The following is a 20781-nucleotide window of genomic DNA, read 5'->3' on the forward strand; positions in this document are numbered from 1 at the left end:
CACCAACTTTTATATAGAACCCAGCGATTAAAAATAAAATGTTGCTGTTTGGGCACGTTTTGTCACCCTCCCCTTTCCCTACTCTAATTCTGCCTTCACTTCCCATCATACTGCCTTACCCCCTCCCCTCTTCACCCCCCATGGACATCTTCCAGCAGTCTCCACGTGCCGCTTTAACGTGCCCCATTTCATTCAAAGCTGTACTACCCCTCCCCCCTCCCCCCCCATTCTCCACAAGTCCGACTACAAAACGAAAGTTGAGAACCTCTCCCCTCATGCTTACCCCCCCCGCCCAATCCCCCTCCAAGAGTGTGCAGCAACATTTGGTGAAACGTCACTCTCCCTACCACACCCCCCCCCCCTTTCCTTGCTCTTCCCCTCTTCCTCCCTTCCTCATAACTCATAGCTCCCCCACTCCTACTCCTTCCATACACACACACACCCCTCCATCTCCTCCCCCTCAATATTCCCATCAGTGAAGCAATGGGTTGTATTTGCTTGCCTCTAATAATAATAATAATAATAATAACTAGCATCCGATGAAGACAAAGTCTTCGATATCCACCACCATAGTAAAATATATATATTTTTAATCTGTAAACATCAAAAGGCACAAGTTCATCACTTGCTTGATATGTGTACCAAATTTCGTAAAGATATCTTGAGGGGATTTGTAGTAAAGCTCCGGAAATGAAATGTGACGGACGGAACCCATTTCTATATCCCCCGCCAACTTCGTTGGTTGGCGGGGGATAATAACAAACACACCTAAAGAAGATCCTCCTCAAGCCTAATGCACAAGAAGATATAAATGCATTGATAATGTACTCTATCAAAGGTAACACGGTGCCCAATTCCATGGTCAGTCAAAATAATGAACGCAAAATATTGTTAATTTGCAGATTTATGTTTTTGTTTTTCTTTACAGGAGCGAGTCTCATGGAAGAGCAAGCTGGAACTGACAGTCGGAGAAACACAAAGGGAATGAATGAACATAAAATGAGGAGAGAGAGAGGGGAAAGGAGGAAACACTGAAACGAGAAAGTAAGATGGTTGAGGTTAATGGAGATAATAAAGATATTGGGTCAGAATTGGGGACGACAAGTGGTGATGGTGGTGCACTACTCGATTGAAGTTATGGCACGAATAGTGAGACAGAACCATCTCTGGAAGGTGATTCCATAGATGGGAGAAGAGGAATAATAGAGGTGAAGGTATGAAGTCGGCCTGGATTTTGGAAGCTTAAACAGGAAGGGGTTATTGGAAGAATGTGTGCATCCTGGAGTAGATAGGGAGTGCCACAACGTATTTACTGAGAGAGCAGAATGAGCAATGTATTTAACGACACTTGCACATTGCAGTTGCACCCTCATATCAAGTGGATAAAGTGACAAACTACAAGGACATCATAAGCACCACTTCCAGACACGACAAATTTCCCTTTTCCACCAGCTTTATTCTAATATATATCTTTATCCACTGGTTTTGCTCCTCCTGCCTTCAAAACAAACTGTGCCCTCCAAATGGCACATGTTCTGCGAGAAACTCTTCCCTTGTTACCTTCCCGAAAGACTAAACAACAGTCACCTCCATTCTTTCATCTCCTACTTTTCTCAACTCAAACTTTACAAGGGCATACAAGGAACTTGGATACAGGAGGCCATTTGAACAATCTTGCTTCCATCTTAATTTAATCGATCAGTATCAGTTTATCAACTTGATTTCACAGGGTTTTGGGGGAGGGGAGGAAGATGAGGGGTATTGTCAAGGTGAGGGAAGATCGGACAGACAGCACATTTACTTTTTGATGAGACCCTCAAACAGATATCACAATCACTACACATGTACCCAATTATCCATCCATTCCATGCCTAAGCCACTTGCCCAGGAAAGATCATGGCAGACAGCAAGACCCAGAAGCTGGAATGAAAGGACTTCTTCCAGAGAATTGTTGAGAAAGATGGGGAGGGGGGGTTCTAAACGGTCCTTTCGGAGAGACAGAGTGAGTGTGTGAGAGATTTGTCAGGATTGAAAGACATGTTGCACGAGTTGGACCAGTTTGTGATTTTATCCAAATCTGCAGAGCAAAGAAGCTGCTGCTTGATGGTCCAATGGATGGCAGGTGGTACACGGCAGAGGGTGGAGTCATCAGCAAAGAGATAGAGGAATTTTCAGAGTCAGAGAGATCATTGATGAAAACCAGAAGAAGAACAGGGCCCAGAACACTACCTTGAGGAACTCCAGCCTGGACAGGAAGAGGGGATGAAAGAACTCCGTTTTGGGCCACACGTTGGCTGTGACAGGAGAGGAAGTCTGCGAGCCATCAGTGGAGATGGCCTTGGATACCAGAGGAAGAGAATTTGGTGAGCAGGGCAGGGTGCCAGACTGTCAAAAACACGTGATAAGTCTTGGGATATCGTTCTGATTTCATGTCTGGCATCGAGTACCTCCATCCATTGTTGGGAGAGCAGAAGCAGCATATCCAGGGTAGGGTGACCTGGTCTGAAACCAAATTGATGATCAGAAACCAAGCCATTGGAGAAGAGGAAAGATTTAATGTCTGAAGTGATGATCGATTCCATAACCTTGCTGATGATTGGGAGAAGGCCGATTGGTCTGTAGTTGTAGGGATCTGTTCTTGCAACTTTGTTATGTAGGGCGGTAATGTTTGCAGATTTTCAAGCAGATGGCCTTGAGCAAATGAGAGGGTGAATAGAATAAAGAGAGGGTGAGCAAGAGCAGAGGAGGTTTATAGGACACGTGGGCTGATGATGTCTGGACCGGTTGTAAAATCCGAGTTGAAGTTTGACAGCAAGCTCTCCACCTTGTCAGAAGAAAAGAACACAGAGTCCAGGAACAGTTGGGTGCGACTGGGTAAGGTGGGTACAGAAAGCGATTGGTTTTGGACACAAGATTTAGATTTAATTAGACGCCACCAGGATTTGGAGGGGGGGGGAGAGGTTTGAGAGTTCAGACTTGAGATTAGAAAGATGTTGTTTTCTGGCTCTCGTGAGGGGAGACACACACTTGTTCCGAGCTTTATGGAAAGAACTGAGATTACCCTGAGTTGGGTTTGCTTTCCATGAGGCAAAGGCAAGTTGTTTCAGGAAAACTGCCTCGCCATAAGCTCCAGTGAACCATGGACCGGAGAAAGGGTCGGACAATTGAAGACAAGAGGGGATAAATCTGTGCATGAGGGAGAGCAAGTTTCTTTGAAAGAATTCCCAGGATGAGTTGATGTTGGAGAAAGTAGCGATGAGAGGCGAGTCTAGAAGTTTGATGGCTGCTTGGAGACCCTGCCAGTCAGACTGAGTGAAATGCCAGATGCGACGGTGCTGAGGTGGTTCTCCAATAACAGCCATCCATCCATTGGGACCATACTCTGCACAGAGCGTTTTTACTGCCGAAGCAGTCTCCTTGGCTATTAGACACAATCGGGGATGGGTCACCACTCTGACACAGGATACCAGCATGCTGGCATTCATTTTTGCTGACCTTGGAAGGATGGATGACAGGCAGTCAACCACACCTGGTATTAATTCAACATCTGAGTGGGATTTGAACTCAGGCTCCGAAGATCCCAAGCCCACCACCCTAACCATTAAACCAACACCAGGCATAATAACAGCCAGAGAGACGTTTTCTTTGACGGCACGTGGTCAGAAGAACCGATTGGAGCAAAGGAAGAACAGCAGATATTTTCAGGAACATTTGTCAAAATCAGATCCAGAAAAGATGGAGTGCCGTTGGTCGAGATCTGAGTTGGGAAGTTGACCGATTGAGTCATTGGGACTGAGTTGCAGAAGTCTTTTTCTGAAGTGCCATGGTAGGTGAGAGAGGTACCCACACCCAGCCAACTGACATGACGAAAATTGAAGTTATCACAAAATTTGGATGAGAGTATAGAAGTTGGTTCATGTTTTTGGATAGTGAGGTGGAAATTGAGTCATCACTGTTTGGTGGACAGTACAGTACACATATAAAACATGAGGTGGGAGTGGAGGGGAAGCCGTAGCCAGAGGTATTCCTGGGGGTGTGGGGGAGTGAGGGCAGTGCATGGAGAGTGAGTAATAGAGTCTGATGAAGAGAGCAACTCCTCCACCAGGACGAGGTTCAGGTCTGTCATACCAGAGAAGGGAGTAACCAGGGAGAGATACTAGAGATGTCTTAAAGTAGGAAAGTTTGTTAGGCAGATGATGTCTGGTTTGTCAGTGGCAACCTGCATGGAAAGATCTGTCAAGTTTGAGTGAAGGCCCCAGATATTTAAGGTCCACACTGTTAATGAAGAGGGAGGGAGAAGGCTTTCACTGCATGAGAGGGATGGGGAGGGAGGGTAGGACAAGGGAAGAGGAAGGGGGGAGGTAAGGAGAGTTGTTGAAAGAGTGTGGTGAATTGCAGAAGAGCTTGGGGAGGGGACCAGATGAGGAGGAGAAAAGGCTCTGTGGTGCTGGGGGAGAGGTGGGGGCAGGAGAGGGGGCAGAAGGGAGTTGAGGATGTGAAGTGATGAGATGGAGGTGAGAGGGCAGGGGAAGGAGGCAGCTTTGTGAATGTGAGGGGGACAACTTTGAGAAGGGTGAGTGGGGAGAGTTGAAGGGAGAAAGGTGAGGGGGGTAGTTTTTGAGAATGGTGAGAGGAAAGCTTGGAGGGGGAAGAGTGTGATGGTTGCTTTGAGAGGGAGGGGTGAGAGGGGTGAGTTGGCACTGAAGTTGGGAAAAAAAAAATGATCTATATATATATATATATATATATATATATATATATATAAAAAAAAACATATATATATATATAAAAAAATATATATATATATATATATATATATATATATATATATATACATATATATATATAAATATATACATATTTTTTTAAAGGTCAGAAATGATAATTAAAGACATTTGAGGGATGCAATAAAGGCAAATTAAGAGAATGGAGAGAACGCACGCTGAAGCAGTTGAATTTTTTTTTTTTGGCAAGGTATGAAGGAAAGGTCGAATTGAGAGCAGTCTGTTGAAAAAGAAAAAAAAGAGTAGTGAATTATGAAACAGTAATGAGAACACACGTGTGAAAGAAGAAGATGAAGCATTATAATAGACGGTTTTTATTTTCTATATATTAACACTGAAGGACCAATTTTGCGCTCCTCCTAACGGTCGCGTCACGTTTTTCTCGGAACTGTGACCTGGGCTGAAAGAAACTTCGTACCTGCAAGACTGCAACGCACATAATGGCAATAGTCAACTTTCAACTCTAAAGCAGAATAAACACTTTTCGTTTTACATGGCGATGTGTGACGTCACCGCTGAGAGGCGTAAGGACGTCATGACATCATAACATTTTTCCTCAACATCGTCAATCATCATGCCAACGAGTTATCTTAATGGCCGGAATGTCAAAAGACGTCGGCCACAGCAATGTGCATCTGCAGCTGAGACAGGGCCACAACGTCCTCCAAAGTTCACGATTGGGCTTATGCACGAACTCTGTGAGTACTGCGGTGCCCTCAGATTCAGAAGAGAGACATGCAACTGCTGTCATAACGGGAAGGTTCAGTTACCACCTTTATCACCATATCCAGAGGAACTGAATAATCTATTATGTAGCGGTGATGAACAATCTAAAAACTTCCAGGACAATATAAGGCTGTACAACAGTGCCCTGTCATTTGCTTCAATCGGGGCACAGGTAGTGTATCTTCCAGGAAGATGGCCGTACACTTTTCGTTTGCATGGGCAAATCTCCCACCGCACCGGTTCCTTGCATCCTGGTGAGAGCGAAAATCCTATCTATAATCAGCTATACATGATCGAAGGTGATCAGGCCACAGAACATTGACTGAGGTATCCGGAAAATCACAACTGCAGGCGTGATACGATGAATTTATTGACCGATGTCATTCAACGCAATAGCCCATTCACGATGGCCTACGAACATATGTTTGAGGTGGAGAAGGCAGCCGTTGAGTCAGCGATTCAGAATAATAGTGATCCTGCAAATATCACCATGTATTTTAAACAAGGTAGAGATCAGCGCCGGTATAATGCACCAACCAATGATGAAGTGGCAGCTGTGTTTGTAGGTGATGATGGTGCTCCACCAGTCAATAGAGACATCATTGTTCATCCTCGAAAATCAGCCACCCAGAGAAATTTCCTACATGTCAGCAAATATAGACCCCATGGTCTATCCTGTCTTTCTCCCCCCGTGGTGATCTCGGCTGGCAGCAACATACTCCGCATAACCCACTCCACTCGACTCCAAAGCGGAACATGCTCACACTCCTTCAATTTTACGCTCATCGCCTAGCATGCCGGGCTCAATTCAACCCACTTTTCTATGGCGGGAAATTGTTCCAACAGTATGTAGTGGATGCTTATGTCCGTACCGAGGCTGCCCGCTTGGACTTCGTGCGGAGGAATCAGAATAACCTGAGTGGATTTGCATCAAGGACTGATAGATCACATACAAACGCAGTCTGACCAACATGCTGGCAAAATTGTCATTTTGCAGTCATCATTTCAAGGTTCACCACGTGCCGTACAGCAGAACTTCCAGGACGCTATGGTCATAGTCAGCAAATTCGGAAAGCCAGATATTTTCTTGACCTTCACATGCAACCCGAAACACCCGGACATAGTGGCCAACCTACCTGCAGGTCAGAAAATCGAACATAGACCAGATGTTGGGGCCAGAGTATTCAAACAACACCTCACTGAACTTCTGATTGATATCACAGAAAGCCACGCGCTTGGTGTGGTTGTTGTGTATGTGTATGTCATCGAATTTCAGAAACGAGGATTACCCCACTGCCATTTACTGTTAATTCTCTCGCATGAATCCAAATTGAGGGAACCGGAAGATATTGATAAAATAATTAATGCCGAAATCCCGAGTGCTAACACCGAACCTCATTTGTACGAGGTCATAAGATCTTGTATGGTACATGGCCCTTGCGGAGGTCTGAATCCGAAGTCTGTATGTATGTCAGACAGCACTTGCAGTTAGGATTATCCAAAGACTTTTCGGGCCGAAACAAGCATGAGAATGGACGCATATCCTATGTACCGACGGCGCGATAATGGAACCACTATGAACGTTGGACAATACGAAGTTGATAACCGGTGGATTGTTCCATACAGCCCGTATTTCAGCGAGAAGTTTTCCGCTCATATCAATGTGGAGGCGTGCACAACCGTCAAGTCTGTAAAATTTGTTTAAATACATATACAAAGGTCATGATTGTGCAACATTAGAAATGAATGCAAATGCATTCGACCATGATGAAGTCACAAACTACCTGGATGCGAGATACCTCAGTACCCCAGAGACATGCTGGAGGTTATTTGAATACGAACTGCATCGCCATTCGCACACTATCATATGTCTACCAGTTCATCTGCCAGAACAACAACTGGTGTACTTTCGTGAAAGCCAGGAACAGAATGCTTTTGCAAATGCTGCCACTAAAAACACTATGTTGATGACATTTTTTTCAAATTGAACAGCTTGCACCCAACTGCCATACGTTACACTGACCTTTCAAACACGTACGTTTGGAATTCATCAAAGTCACAATGGCAACCGAGGAAACAAGGCGGAGAAAAAGTCATCGCTCGAATGCACTGTCAACCCCAACAAGATGGAGTTTTATTGTCTGCGTCTTCTCCTGCTTTCCATTCCAGGTCCCACAAAGTACGAAGACCTCTGAACAGTACATGGGGTCGTTGAGCCGACCTTCAGACGCCTTCCTATAATTTCATTTGCTTAACGACGACTCCGAATGGGACAAAGCATTGGAGGCAAGTGTTTTTCAGATGCCGAGACAGCTTCGAAGTCTGTTCGTTACGATCTGCATACAATGTACCCCTTCAGAACCTGCATTATTGTGGCAAAGACACAAGGCGATGCTCGCCGAAGATTTTGCACGCACTGTCGGCGAATAAGAGGGGGAACAGTTAGCCCTTCGAGAAATCTGTGAAATTCTCACGTGGAACAACGTAAACTACTCAGACCTGCATCTACCAGTTGTTGACATTGATGCAGTCCAGTATGATCCCATACCAGACGCAAATCCCAATCAAGTGCAACAGATGATGGATTCCCTCAATGCAGAGCAAAGAGAGTTCGTTGATCGAGTCATACTTGATTTAGCAGAAATCGGTCAACAAAGTGACAAAACCACGGTTGTATTTTCTTGAAGGAACCGGGGGAAGTGGAAAAACCTTCGTATACAACACGCTTCTTGCCTACTTCCACAGCAAGCATGTTCGCACTGCAGCATGTGCATGGACAAGGATTGCAGCCAATCTTCTGAAGGATGGACGTACTGCGCACAATCTCTTCAAGTTCCCAGTACCCATAATGGACAACTGTACATGCAACGTTTCTCCACGGTCAAAACACGCAGAAACTCTGCGACAGACAACACTCTTCGTGACTGATGAGGCCTCAATGGTGCCAAAGAGTGCATTGAATGCTGTAAACATAATGTTGAGAGACATCTGTCAGAGTGATACCCCATTCGCTGGAAAGATCTTCATACTCTGTGGTGATTTCAAGCAGGTTTTGCCTGTAATGCCCAAAACATCCAGATTAAGAGCAGGAATTGTTGAAAATTGTGTGAAATCTTCTCATCTGTGGCCCCTTTTCCATACAACCAAGCTCACGACGAATATGCGCGCTGTAAGCGATGCACAGTTCAGTGAATGGCTCCTACAAGTAGGAAACGGGATTTTAAAAAGCAGCGAACACCCTACAGATGACATCATTGATATTTCCAAGAAATGCAACATCGTTCAAGACAATAGTTGATGAAGTGTTTGGACCGGCGCTTAATGCATCTGAAGACATGTTTGAAACCGCCATCCTCAGCCCAACAAACGAAAGCTCCCTGCAGCTGAACTAAATGGTGCTGGAAGAAAAAAAAAAAAAAATCGAGAAGGAAAAAAAAAAAAAAACATACCTCAGTGCAGATGAAGCTATCTGTGAAGATCAACAAGCGGACAATTACCCAATCGAGTTTCTCAACAGTACCACTCCAGCTGGAATGCCACCACACAAACTTTCACTGAAAGTAGGTTCAATCGTGATGCTCCTCCGCAACTTCGACATTCGACGCGGACTGTGCAACGGCACTAGACTGTGCATTCGAAGACTACACAACCATGTGTTGGATGGAGAAATCATTGGCGGAAACAAACACGGACAGCGAGTTCCGATTCCACGGCTGAAGCTGGCTGGCACCATCGGACGTAGCATTGCCCTTCACACTAAAGAGAACACAATTCACCATCCGGCTTGCATACTGCATGACCATTAACAAGGCGCAAGGACAAACATTTCCTGGAGTGGGAATATACTTACCATCTCCAGCTTTTTCGCATGGACAACTGTACGTCGCGTTCTCGAGAGCCAGAAGTTTTGACACGGTGTATGTCAAAGTAGACACATGTACAAATCAGGGGACTTCTTCACAAGTAGTAGTGTATCCCAAAAATGTCATGTACAAGGACGTTTTGTAGGTCTCATTAGGTAAGGCCATGGAGTATATCGACTGGGATCCGGCTCTTACAAGAGCCGCCACTGGTCATATTGGGCTCATGGAACGGAATCCATCTGTGACGGGGTTTCTGCGAGTTATTATTATTTTAATAAGAACTGCGTAAGATTCGGAAAAAGGAAAGGTTGAAGTAAAATTGTGGAGGTGTATGTTGAATTTGGATCAGTAAACGCAGAGTGAAGCTGATGGATCAATGAAAAGTACCAGAAGGAGGGTAGAGAGACACGTAGTTTCAGGTGTATAGTGAGAAAGGATACAAGGAAAATTATTTTTATTTTTTGATGGACTTGTGAAGATGACGGAGACGGAGAAAAAGTAGAAGAATCGATACTCGTGGGTATGGAGAGAGAAAGGGTTGTTGTTTTTGTTTTTTTTTATTTTATTTAAGACAAGAAACAGAGGGTGTGGTTGGGAAGGAATAGATTGGGGGCATTGGGAAAAGGGTGGAAAATAGAAATTGATGGTAATAGGGAGAGGATACAAATAAAAGCGATCATGCACCGAGACAGTAAGGATGAATAGGTCTCAAGGAAAAAAATAAAAATTAAAAAATTAAAAAAAAACAAGACAAGGTCGACAAAAACTCACCAAATAATACAATTTTTGAAACAAAACCGAACTAGGAACACATAATAAACATGTAGGTGAGAAAATAAACAGCTAAAACACGACATATCGACCGGAAACTTAACTTTGAGAAAGTCAGCGGAGACCCCTGAGAGAAGCTGCCGTCGCCCCAAACCCAGAACCAAGTTGTCCAGTGAAGTGGAAATGACTTATTCCATTTACACTTTTACTACACCCTTTTAGGCCATGTTATCACCTTTCTCCTGTAATTCCTCTTCCTGTGCTGTGGTGCATCTACTTGTCATTCCATTGTTCCCTCCACCACTGAAGGTGGACAGAGGTTATCGTTTCACCCTCGTTTGTCTGTCCGTGAACAAGATCTCTCCAAAATTGAGAGATTCGGAAGAAACTTGGTCGACAGGTGAGGTGTGTGATAAGGGCTAAAAGATTCGATTTGGTCAAGATCCAGATCCTATAATTTTGAAAGTGAATGTCACCATTGAGAGATCGGGCCAAAAACGATATATAGCATGATATCTGAAAACGTTGTGGGTGGATTATGACAAAACATGATGCACGAGTTGGGGAATTGACAAGAACAAGCCGATTAGACTTTTGGTTGAAGCCCGGATGCAGATCCGGCCTATCAGTGGGATAAAAAAAAAATATATTCAACCTGGCGGAGGTATGCGCTCTCCCAGATGCAGTTCTCGTTTTCCCTTTGCAATAATTTTGTCCATTTATACATTGCCCCTTGTTCTACTCTTCTGTTCATGTTAAAATAATCTACAATTTGTCTGTTTTCAGACATGATCTGTCCCACACAGACCAAATTTCCAAGCTCACTTCAAAAGCAAACTGCGAACTCAGCATACAAAACATTCATGTTGAGCTCCATGGATGATAGATTCCTATGGCCAGCTGGGGTTTTGCATATCACCTTGCATTCTGGGATATTTTAGATGACTTCTCAAAAGTCCACACATGTTTATATTAAATGTTCTTCTGCCTTACAAATGCATTTCCCCCACCATTAAAAAAAAACAATTGTGGTGGACTATTTTCATTTACAAAAAGTCAAACCTACCTTCCTCTTTTCAAATGAACTACCTTTCCCATGCATACATAACAAATAATGCCCCAAAACCCAGACCGACTGATTTATAGTTTACTCCCATTCTGCCATCTCACAATAGTGACAACCACAAACAATCTCGATGCAAAAATATTTCTTAAGAACGGGAAACCACTTCATTGGTTTCCAACCCATCTCTCAAAGAATACAAAAAAAAAATTCTTCCTGCTACTACGACTACTACTGTATAAAGTATTTGAAAAGCAGTCACCTAAATACATGGAGTTGTCTATATCATCGTATCCCTACCAGACTCAACCTCTGTTCGACTTCAGACCATTTCATGTGAGGTAGCTAAAGGCTTGAACCAAAGGCTGAAGATGGAGCTTTTATTGTGACTGCTGAAAATAAGCAGAATGGCCAATTGCATCAGATCAGCAAATTTAACTGAGGTTTAAGAAACTTATTGGTTTCCAAAATGAGCATTGTGATTAAATAAGTTTGGCCATTACATAATCACAAAGATTGTTCGTTTCGTGATGCTCTTATCCAGTTTAAGTATTCGTATTTTAATAGGTTAAATTGATTGTATTGATAACGCAAGTACTGCAATTTAGTTACACTAAAAATAGCTTATTAAAATGCAGATATTATTAGTCAGAATGACTGATACTTTGCTCTTTCTTCAAAGTCACTCTGGTGCCCTCTTCTGTTCATACATTGCCAAGCAAAAATGCGCACACAAACCATTGACAAACAGAAAATTGCAAAAATAATCCCTTCCAAATTGAAACAAAATGACTACAAGAATGGAACTCAGTAGAGCGTATACCTCCACGAGACTGAATGGTTTACGTTTTCTATCCCACCGATAGGCCTGATCTGCATCCGGACCTTAGCAAACGTCTAAAATCGGCTTGTTCTTGTTACCTACCCAACTCATCCATAACTTTTAGAGATATCATGCGAAACAGGACTGCATGTCGTTTTTGGCCCTATCTTTCAATGGTGAAGAATCACATAAAAATTCAAGGACCCGGATCGCCACCAAAATCTAATCAATTCGTCCATGTCACACACCTAACCTGTCCACCACGTCTTGGCTAAATCCATCCATAACTTTATCCTGCTCACAGACAGAGACAGACACAGGGGTGAAAACATACCCTCCATCCACCTTCGGTGCCAGAGGTAATAAGTCTAATCCCCAACAACTTGAGTTGTTTTTCTCTGATGGAAAGCGGGTAGCATTGTTAAAAATGTCAGTTTGTGAAAAAAAAATTGAAAAAAAAAAAAAAAGACGTGAAATTGACACATCAACTCGGGAGTTAATTGCCTGCCCTACAAGGGACCTGCCCTACAGAAGAGAATACCCTATACAGTGTTCAAGTATATATTTCAATTTTAATAAATGGATGATTTTAAAGATCGTTGAAAAAAAAAAAACCCAAAGTTGAGCACCACTGAAGCAGTTGTATACACCAACCACCCTTTTCACTATAAAAAGATGACGTTGAGTTCCAGTTTAGGAGATGGAAGCTTTATTGAAATCCCGTTTAATGCAGCATCAATCGGCATCGTACATCGTCATAGCGAGCAACAGAGAGGACAACTCTTCAACAAAAGATGGAGGAAACCACTTGCCATGAGCAACGATCCAATGATGAACCTCGTTCTCCATGTAGTCAGATCTTCGTGAAGCAAGTGAGTACACGTGTGCCAGTGTGGCAAACTGTACAGTGCGACCACACGGCCACAGTTGACACCTTCAATGAAACAGCTTGGTAAGCACGTTCACCAGGCAGTCCCCCGAAGTGCCGCCGGGCTCACCATCCCCAACGCTTAACCGCCAATTGCCACCATGCAGCTCCACGAACACCAGGGTTGTGGTGCAGTTAACAAGTTTCTTGTAGAGCGCTCACCGAGTGGCTTTAGCACTCATACAAGCACTCCATTTGAAACTGTCAACTTGGCAAGCACAAGATAGCTGTTTGGTAACGGAAGACACACCAGGTGTAGCTATGTTGGGACCTCACACGTGTGGGGTAACAACCAAGAAAAAAAAAGAAAATCTTCTGATATATAAATATATACAAGTGTACAAGTATCAACTGCTTCCCAAAGCGGTTATCTACTTTTACAACCCTTCGTTATGCGAAACTTCGTTTTCCATTATTTCTCATGGAAAAATTACACTTCCTTTCCTAAACATAATGTTTCGATCCAAAAGCAAAGCCATATGCTTGGTACAACAATATTTTTAGTTGCAAGTGGCATTATAATATTATTTAACGAATAATAGACAGTCAGTAACAATAATAAAGTTCATTTCGTTTTAACACTTAAGCATTCTTGAGTCCAAGTTTCCATATGAGAAAGCAGTGGTGAGAGGTGGTGGAGGAGATAGTTATTTTTTACCCTTTCATTCTGAAAAGTTAATTTCCCCCCATTGAAAAGTTGATCGGTGGAAAAACAAATCATACTCAACACCGCCACGGAAATGACATTGCAAAACCACAATGACACTGACGACAACTCCGTTGTTGCGAATGAAGACCTTCGTGAAGCGATGAGTACTCCTAAATAAAACCATTCGTTGTTGCGAACCTTCGTTACATGGATGATACCTCCACAGAATAGTTCTTGGTAGTATTGTGAAGGTAATCTGGTGTTCTACAGTGTTCAAGCACAGAAATAAATTTCTATAAAAGATTTAAAGGCATATGAATAAATGAATTCCGGGTTTTAATCACCATTTTTACCCAGTGTCTATTACACCACCCTTATCTAACACGTTACATTAGTTCTTCCTGCCCGTTTTTGTCCTTTATGACATCCTGAAAAACAGTAGGTTTCCCATTTGGAATGATTTTCATTATTTGTTTAACTGCCAGGCAAGCATGCAGAGTAAAAATATTATTTCACTCCTCTCTGTGCATGCAAGATCAGGACAAGTCAGAGCCAAAGTATAGTACAACAGCAAACTTGTCTTCCTATTATTGTTCAAAATATAACATTCAATTTAAATAAGTTGTGTCTCGATCAGAAACCGACGATCATGAACTGATAAGGCAGACAGGAGGATATGAACCAATTGTTTAACCCCGCTTTTGACTTTGCGTTTGTGGGATAACAAAACACCTCATGCTGTCTCCAGTAAAAAGCCTAATTCCAATAACATTTCTGTCAAGATACAGAAGTCACAAACTACTGTAATTAAAGTAGACTACTTACAGAGGCATGAAGCAAGGGGGGGGGGGGGAATAGCAATCAAATCATCCACAATGAAGTCTCCAAAATATAATGAAATCACAAAAATATGATTTCATTCAGAAAATTATGCCCAGTGTTGGTTTAATGGTTTGGGTGGTGGGCTTGGGATCCTTGGATCCTGAGTTCAAACCCCACTCGGCTGTTGAATTAACACCAGGTGGGGTTGACTCAACCTTTCATCCTTCCGAGGTCGGCAAAATGAGTGCCAGCTTGCTGGTATCCTGTGTCGGAGTGGCGACCCGTCCAGGATTGTGTCCAATAGCCAAGGAGACTGCTTAGGCAGCACCAATGCTCTGCACTGAGTGTGGTCCCAATGGATGGATGGATGGATTGAGAAAATTGTAACTCACCGATAAGCAATGCTGGGTGAAGCACTTTGCCGCAGTGATAGCTGGGCAGGCGAATTGGTTGCAGAATCAGGGTACATGATGCAAGTTTGTTACCACGTAGAAGAACGTGCATTCAAAAATGTATATGCTTGAAGCAGCAGCTGTTCTGGGGGGGAAAGAAAAAAAAAGGGAGAAACAGATCAGTTATTGAAATTTGAAAACAAAAGAAATGCATTTGGAAAATTCAGATATTTGCAATACCACCGTTCTGAATAATATTATTTGAGAGTTAAATACAAACTCCTACCTGACATGCAATGCCAACCCACGTATTCCCTGGCAGTAAAATAATAATCTCTGCAATTTTATTTTTATTCTTCGATGACTCCCACGAGGGAGACAATGAAAAGCTGTCTGGGAGATCCAAGTTGGGTTAAAATTCTGATAACCAGCAAAAAGTTCACACCAGCTCCTCATCCAAATTATATTTTAGAGGCATGGTATGGGGCCCATAAACGAGACAATACATGCCAAATAGTACGCGGAAAAGGAATTGTATGTCCTATATCCTATTGTATCGAAAAGGTTGTGAACCTCCAGGGAGAAATGAAACTCTTGCACATAGAATTAGGGTAGTTATATCTTAGTATTTTGTTCATTTTGTTGTGTTTCAGCCTGAATTTAAATATGATTAAATATAAACTTTTTGTCACTGATCTACAAAACGCAAACATGTTTTTAGAAATTTATTGAAAATGAAATACATTAATATCTAACTTACAAAAGTGAACATTGTTTGAGGCAGGGAAGCACTTTCAGCCCACTCATGTTTGTCATGGTGATGGAGCTGGTAAGCAGGAAGATGTGCTAGCGGGGTAGTATGGGGAGAATGCGAAATGTGGACAATCTTTTGTGGTGGAGAGTGGGTGGGAGATTCATGAAGTACTGGGTGGGGGAGTGAGTAATGACCATTCATGGGGATCGGAGGAGTGCTCATCACGCTCCATCTACTTTAGATTTACCTGCCGATCACATCATGTGCCATCTGGTTGAATGGTTTGTATTAGCAGGAACAAACATCTGAGTGGCAGATGGACGGTTTGTTCTTTGTGGATTATGCGGTTTCACTGTGTGTGAAACAATCTGTGGCTGATGCTCACCATTTCTGCCAGAGGGTGCAATTATATATATATATATATATATATATATACACATATACATATACATATACATATACATATACATATACATATACACATACATACATACATACATACATACATACATACATACATACATATATACATATATACATATATACATATATACATATATACATATATATATATATATATATATATATATATATATATATATATATATATATATATATATATATATATATACACATACATACATACATGTTGCGGTTATGCAAAACAGCATGCCTCCAAGACAATGGCACCCAACATAGTGATCCCCAGGCAGATATTTTGTTAGTCTTCATGCAGTCAGACCTTCCCCTCATGTCTAATGGGTAAACGGGATGAAGTGCCTTGCGTGGGTCTAATAGCTATGTCAAAGAATTATATCTCTATCTTCAATCCTGATTTCCATCCAACTCTTTCCTTTTATCCATACTACAAATTGAAGCAGGCACTGCACCCAGGCATCCGCCCAATGAGAGACTCACCACCAACACTGTGCAGGACATGCATGACGCACCCTTTTATTTGAATCTGCACGCCAATTTAGAACAGCCTCTCACCTTGCTCAACCTTCGCTCACCACCTCAACCACCAACATATCCCGCACATGGGGGAAAAAAAAAAAAAAAAAAAAAAAAAAAATCACCCCGCGCCTCCACATCGGTGAAATTTGCCACCAAACGGGCACACTGCACGGCCCAGGCCACTCGGACTCGGACAGAGACGGGCCACGCATGTTAACAGCACCAACTGCAGCTCACCGGGGATGCCCCGAATGGACATGCAGGACCGACACGACCCTCGTCCAGTCACCAGAACATGGTCCAGGAGTTTGGTGTAAGGCTCTGAGCAGTGTCGCGCTGGATGTGTGAATGAGGGCGCTCCCGGCTCCAGGAGCCTGGCAGGGCGGGGCCGGGACCCAACGGGAGGGCATGATTCAGATGACGGCACGTCGCTTTGGGTCATCACACTACCCTTCGCCAGGGGCTTATAAAAGGTGGATCGAGAAGCCATCCTCCCCCTCTCTTTTTCTGCATGCACTTCCTCGCCTGCCTGCCTCACTCGTCTCCACCTCTCTGCTCCGCCCTCTCTCCACTGCACCTCGTCTGCTGTCGCTGCATCTGCAATTCGGGGTTGGTGTGCGACAGACGTTCTTCTGGACCAGTATGAAGCACACGCTTCCACGAGCCCCAGCAAAGAGATTAAGCAGGAGATAACGCATTGACAAGGTGGGATCACTCAAGCGGAGTGTCCCCCAAACCGTACTGGGTTGCGTTTGTCGGCCAACTGCGCCAGGTATTGAGAGGCTGTTGGTTCGCATCTGCTCTCCTTCCTTCTGGCTAACTAATCTTCATCGGGTTTGTGTGTGTATATATGATGGAGACTATCGTAGCACAAGCTAAGATTGTAGAAGATATTGTTACGAATCTGGCAGCCATTTGCACACAACAGCCAGAGTCCCCGCAGTTCAGTTATTTCGGTAAGTGTGTGTTTATAGTTAGGGTACCGTCCTTCTGTTCAATGGGTTAATTTCATGTGTGTGCTGCGGGTTTCTTTTATCGTCAGGTTTTTTACATCTGTAAATCTTCCTCCCAAACAAATCAATCCTTCGTTCTCGCACCATAACCATGCATCGCCCACGTGCAACGTGTCACGTACAGGGGGTGAGGTTCCCTCCGCCCACCGTGAGCTTGTCCAATCGGCAGCGGCCGGCCCGACAGCCGACCCGAGCGGTTCCCCCTCCCCGCTACAAGGGTGGATGGGGAAATAGGGTGCTCCCCTGGTTGTTCCGTCTGGGTTCTCAGACACGCACAGGGGGAGGGTGGTCGTTGCCCCCTCCAATCACGGATGGCCACTATTTTCCCCACCGAACCAATCAGGAGGCTCATCACCTCAGGGCAGACTCCGCCCCAGCCAGATGGAGTGTTCGGCCCGTCCAATAAGGGGAGGTCACTGATCGCCGACAACCCCTCGTCCAATCCGGAAGCGAGTTAACTCAGAGCGGTTCCCTCGACCTGCCCGGGGGGGGAGGGGGGGAAGGATAAGAAAGGTGGCGAGCTGTCATCAGCAGCAGTCGTCGTCGTCTGGGCTTTTTGCTCTTTGCCCTTTTGGTCCGCAGTCATCGTTTGTCGGGTTTCTCAGTGACCGTGCTGTTGCTCATGATGGTGGTGGTGGTCGTGGCGGAGGTGTTCAATGGTGCTCGACAGTCGTTCGTGGCAGCCAGGATCGTGGGCTCGTTGGATTCCGGGTCGTGGGTTCGAGTCCCACCGTGGTGGGTTGGAGTCGGTGAAATTGCACGAGGTGGCCAGGTACCCGGCCAGACTCTGTCCCCCCAGCTGAACGATCCTCCTCGGCTGGAGGACCGAATAAAGACCCCACGGGGTCCATTTTCTTTTGGTGAGTGTGTGTGTCTGTGGTGGCGCCGTCCTGTAAGTAGAAATTGTAAAGTGCTTTTGCTCACTGTTGCTTCAGGTTGCACTTTTCCTTCAGGTTTTCAACAGAGTTACTTCAAATAAACCATCTGCAAAGCTGATTTAGGTTCCATCTCACCATAACCATCATTACAAAAAAATAATTCAAAGCAATTTCCAGCATATCACATCTATACTCGTGTAGGAGCCCAGGATGTTTAACAATCAATATGGATCTTTTGGGGTTTTTTTTCTTTCCAGGAAAAATGCTGATGGCAGAGTAAGTTAGTATAGACAGGGGACCAAACATCAAGGGAGGAACAATAAAGGGGGGGGGGGAGGAGGCACAAGCTAGCAAGCAAGATGGTTGGGTTAGGAAAGGTTAAAACATAATGGGGGAAATACATAATGGGAAGTGAGAATTGGGGATAAGAGATGGTGGTGCACTGCTTGTTTAAAGTCCTGGAAAAAAAGAGCAAGACAGAACAGCATCTGGAAGGTTATTTCCATAGCTGGGAGAAGTGAGGACTAAAAGAGCAGAGGTAAGGACGAAGGAGTTAGTCTAGATTTTGATAGTTTAACCAGAAGGGGGTTTACTGGAACAACGCGTAGATTCTGGATTCGATAGGGAGGGTCGGAGGACTGAAAGAACACAGGGAGCAATGACAGAGAACCCACCGACATGCCTGCGATGCGAGAGCAACAGACCCTGTACCTCTGCCCCATCACGGGTGACTCCAATAATTTTGAGAGCTTTAGATTCCACAGAATCAGATTGAGACAGATGTGATGCTGGGGTGCCAGTCCACAGTGGAGAGCAGTTCTCCATTGAGGTATGGACAAAGGTCTTGTAGACTGCAAACGATTTTCCAGACTTGGCATATCATAGGATTCCCAGTCTGTGGATGGCTTTCGAGGTCAACTTTGATATGTGGTCGACCCAAGGAAGGTCATGGCTGATAATGAGGCCTACAAGTTCAAGAGACTGAACCTCTTCCAGTAGATGACAAAATAAATAGATGGTGGGTTCATTTGATGATCTTTCCAGATTGATAGCGTGAAACTGATGTGAAGGTCACGTTTCATTTATCAAGCCAGTGTCTAATCATTTCCTGATCAGGAAAGGGGAGGGGAGAGGAGGGGGGGTGAGGAGAGAGTGTGACAGCTGATAACTATCTTAAAGAGGGATGGGTTATTGAACAATACATTGTGTAATCTTTACTGGGCCAGTGTACTGGGCCGGTGTATACCCCGGTTAAAATAGGTGTACCATATCCCTGTGTCGTTGGAGGCGACAAGGGTTGCGTCAGGAAGGGCATCCGGCGTAAAACATGTGCCAAATCACTATGCGGAGCATACGGATGATCCGCTGTGGCGACCCCTAACGGGAGCAGCCGAAAGAAGAAGAAGAAGAAGACATTGTGTAATCTTTACAAAATCTACTGGGTTGGCAGGATAGCCGAGATGTGTGCGAAGTCACCTCCATGTTGTCTCGCCTGGATTCAAATCTTGGCTCAGCTATAAACTGTCCGTCAACCAGGTGTTTGGCAGGAAGGGTGATCCATGAACATGTGTGCAGTCACTTGGATGGACGTTGAACTGGGTATCCCATCTGACGCAATCAGTTGGTGGACGTTAAGGATTCCAATGTGTGCGTCACGAAAATAGGTGAGCTATCGCTGGCAGGCTGAACAAAGGGGCACAACATCAGCAGAACAGCTGCACCCCTGGCAAATTATGCTATCCACAGACATGAGCTGCAAAGAAAAACGAAAGGGGAGCACTCGGTAGAGTGCAAAACCTCCGCCGCCAATACTGCTGGGTCCCTTAAATGAACCTGATATCCTATTCATTGTAGGTCAAAACGGATCAGACTCTACTGAACCACAATTGAATAAACTAAACGAGATTGACGCGGATGTAGAAATGCCAAAAAAAAAAAAAAAAAAAAAAAAAAAAAAAAAATCGAAATTTTTTTGAAAAAAAAGTTGCAAATTTTTTTTTCTCCAACAAATTTTTTTGGGGGGGGGGAAATCACTTAAAACATGTAGAAATGCAAAAACAAAAATTCAAATATTTTTTCAAAATGGCCACCATAGCAGCCATATTGGACTTTGGACCAAGTCCAAAATCTAATGGCATGATCCTTGGACCATACCTAATCCCCCCCACCAAGTTTCGTCGAAATCCGTCCAGGAGTTTTTCCGTAATACTGTTCACAAACAAACAAAGACAGGGGTGAAAACAGTAACCTCCATCCATCTTCAAAGATGGTGGAGGTTCATATATAAATAAAATACAAAATAAAACAGGACATTCACCTATTGTTTATCAACCTAAAAATATTTTTAAAAGGGAGTCT

At 43.9% G+C, this 20781-nt stretch overlaps 1 protein-coding gene across 13 annotated transcripts in view; it reads right to left on the minus strand.

Moving 5' to 3' along the window:
* KCNAB2 (potassium voltage-gated channel subfamily A regulatory beta subunit 2) overlaps positions 1 to 20781 on the minus strand; it is a 156718-nt gene that overhangs the window by 123446 nt on the left and 12491 nt on the right. For 8 of the 13 annotated variants that reach the window (XM_085876174.1, XM_085876168.1, XM_085876171.1 and 5 more), the window contains exon 2: positions 14822 to 14966. In XM_085876174.1, the coding sequence (XP_085732300.1) occupies positions 14822 to 14933 (112 nt within the window). In that variant the 5' untranslated portion in view covers positions 14934 to 14966. The remainder of the gene's footprint in view (positions 1 to 14821; positions 14967 to 20781) is intronic. The other 5 variants (XM_085876157.1, XM_085876169.1, XM_085876167.1 and 2 more) reach the window with 1 other exon arrangement.

The sequence above is a fragment of the Eptatretus burgeri genome, chromosome 4, assembly GCF_056783735.1.
Source record: "Eptatretus burgeri isolate ZD-2024b chromosome 4, Ebu_testis_v1, whole genome shotgun sequence".
Taxonomy (NCBI): domain Eukaryota; kingdom Metazoa; phylum Chordata; class Myxini; order Myxiniformes; family Myxinidae; genus Eptatretus; species Eptatretus burgeri.